The sequence below is a fragment of the Penaeus monodon genome, chromosome 33, assembly GCF_015228065.2.
Source record: "Penaeus monodon isolate SGIC_2016 chromosome 33, NSTDA_Pmon_1, whole genome shotgun sequence".
Lineage (NCBI taxonomy): Eukaryota > Metazoa > Arthropoda > Malacostraca > Decapoda > Penaeidae > Penaeus > Penaeus monodon.
The window spans coordinates 21,811,381-21,813,581 of record NC_051418.1 but is presented as its reverse complement, the minus strand read 5'-3'; the positions used below and the strand labels follow the sequence as shown (position 1 = coordinate 21,813,581).

The 2,201-nt window shown below is 39.6% G+C and overlaps 1 protein-coding gene across 1 annotated transcript in view; it reads right to left on the bottom strand.

Moving 5' to 3' along the window:
• Positions 1 to 739: 739 nt before the first annotated feature.
• LOC119594145 (C-type lectin domain family 17, member A-like) overlaps positions 740 to 2,201 on the bottom strand; it is a 1,967-nt gene continuing 505 nt past the window's right edge. The window contains exons 3-6 of the mRNA XM_037943212.1: positions 1,994 to 2,141; positions 1,676 to 1,852; positions 1,151 to 1,271; positions 740 to 942 (exon numbers count right to left, since the gene is read on the bottom strand). Coding sequence (XP_037799140.1) covers positions 816 to 942; positions 1,151 to 1,271; positions 1,676 to 1,852; positions 1,994 to 2,141 — 573 coding nt within the window. The 3' untranslated portion in view covers positions 740 to 815. The remainder of the gene's footprint in view (positions 943 to 1,150; positions 1,272 to 1,675; positions 1,853 to 1,993; positions 2,142 to 2,201) is intronic.

The following is a 2,201-nucleotide window of genomic DNA, read 5'->3' as shown; positions in this document are numbered from 1 at the left end:
CGTGTTCTGTGACTGGATGCCCAAAAAGGCATAACCAAGGGGACTCAGGAAGGTATATAAATGTCAACTGGAAGATAAGTTCGCCGGTTAGCACTGAATTATAGCCACTGTTTGCAACAAACAGTGGCCGTATATTATTGCTATAATGTGTAACCCCATACAAAATTGTGTATTCGTGTAAGACAGGGCGTAATATAGATAATGGTGCACGAGTTTCGTATTCATTCCTGGCAAATCTTGTGATTCATGTGACCTGATTATTAGCCCCATGCCTTACTGCTCCGCATATTTCGACTTTCTGTGTTTTGCTAATAAACCCATTATATTTCTGCCATGCGTGTGTATTCTCCATGGACTGGACAACCTAGCCAATAGTGGTGCGTTCCATTGTCTAGCTGCGTCAGAATAGCCGCTGGTTGTAGCAGCGGCAGAGGCGTAGCAATATATTTTGTGTTTATTTTCTGAGTGTCAATATTAAGTGATGGAATTCCTCTAATGTATCCGTGCCATTTTACGATTAAATATGAAGGAATAATTTTCACCTGGTAGATATTAGGATATTTTTTTAAAAGCAAAATTTTATCTGATGGTAGAACTAAGGTAAATTGAAATAGTATAATTGAAGCATAAATGAAGGAACATTATTAATTCAGATATCAAAGCTCTTAGTATTAATATTTTCTACCTGATTCATATATTTATTGATTAAATATACTTGATTTGACAGAGGCAATTACACTTTCTTATTTAATACTCTTTATTTGACAGAGAGTTTACACTTCCCCAATTTGACTTAAAGGCTTACACCGCCTTGGTTAAGTGTTCTTGATTTGGCAGAGAGGATTATACTTCGAGTCACAAGAAACATCATGAATTAAGAAGCCATCCCCGCTAAAAAGATTGGCACAGTTCTCACGTAAACCGCCAGCTGGTTCGCGAACGCTGTTGAAAATAAACCATGTGAGCAGAATGAATAGGTAACTAAAAAGGGCAATCGTTCAGTATTTTTGCTGTATGTTCAAGTACTTTTGAGCGCCATGACTTTATGCATGCATGCCGTGCTTGTGCAAGTGTATGTGATATATGATTAGTAATCATTGCTATCATTTTTTTCTCTTGAATTCATTATTTAGAGTCGAGAATGACTTACTAATTATAGTCTCCCCAAAAGGGCGTTCCTCTTGGCATGTCTTCCCCGGAGATCCACTTCCATTCCCCCTCAAGTGCGATGTCGCTTCCGCCCACCCAGATATGTGCGGGGTTCGACAGTCCTGGGGAGGGAACGCCGGATAAGTTGCCGTGTTATAAACGTCTTCTGTCGCATATTTTGAAATTGCCGAGTACATACTGAACTGAGAATTCATTACTTGCTAGCACATTAGACCTTAATTTTAGCCGAATTCGGTGCATGGAATTGTTCGGTTACATTGATATGGAATACACTAATCTACACGTTGTGCTCGTCGAATTGAGTAGAGCAGACATGAGTTCAAAAAGAAAAGTCAACAAAAACTGTGAGTATGGTTTGTATTATCATGGAGTACACTATCACTACATTACTTTTCACAACTAGATAATACCTAATGTTATTGTTTGCAAATATCAGTGATAGTGACTGTTAAAACTTTCATAATGAAGTATCTCTGCACTTGACATGAATTAGGAAATCACTCACCTGAAGCTTTGGCGTAATTAAGAGCATCTGCGAATGCGTTGGCGTCTCGGAACACAGCTAAGTCTCCTCCCAAGCCATGGCAGTAAACCCGAGCAGCTTCCCAAGTTACGTATGTGCTTTTCGCAAGATATAAACAAGTTTCGCCAAATTTAATGAAGTTGCCTGGGCAAGGTGATTCTGTAAGAAAAAATGTCTGAATTACCAAACATATGAATAACCTCCTATTCTTGCTTGATCAATATTCCATAAGGAAACATGTGTTATTTTTAAGCTTAAGTAACACGCAAGTTCTAAGTTAGACCTTGGTTCCGCTTTCACCTGTAGACGTGCTGATCAGCGTTAAGGCGCCTCTGATGTCAGTCAGGGTGTCCGCCATTTCCCTCAAAATCCCTGAAGACACTTTCTCCTCCTCCTTCAATTCTTTCAGCTGGACTTCATGGCGCAGCAAGAGAAGGTCTGTGAGACTCTGCGGCATCGAAGGGGTATTTCGTTTTACTCGTGGAAACACGTACAAATTCATACATAC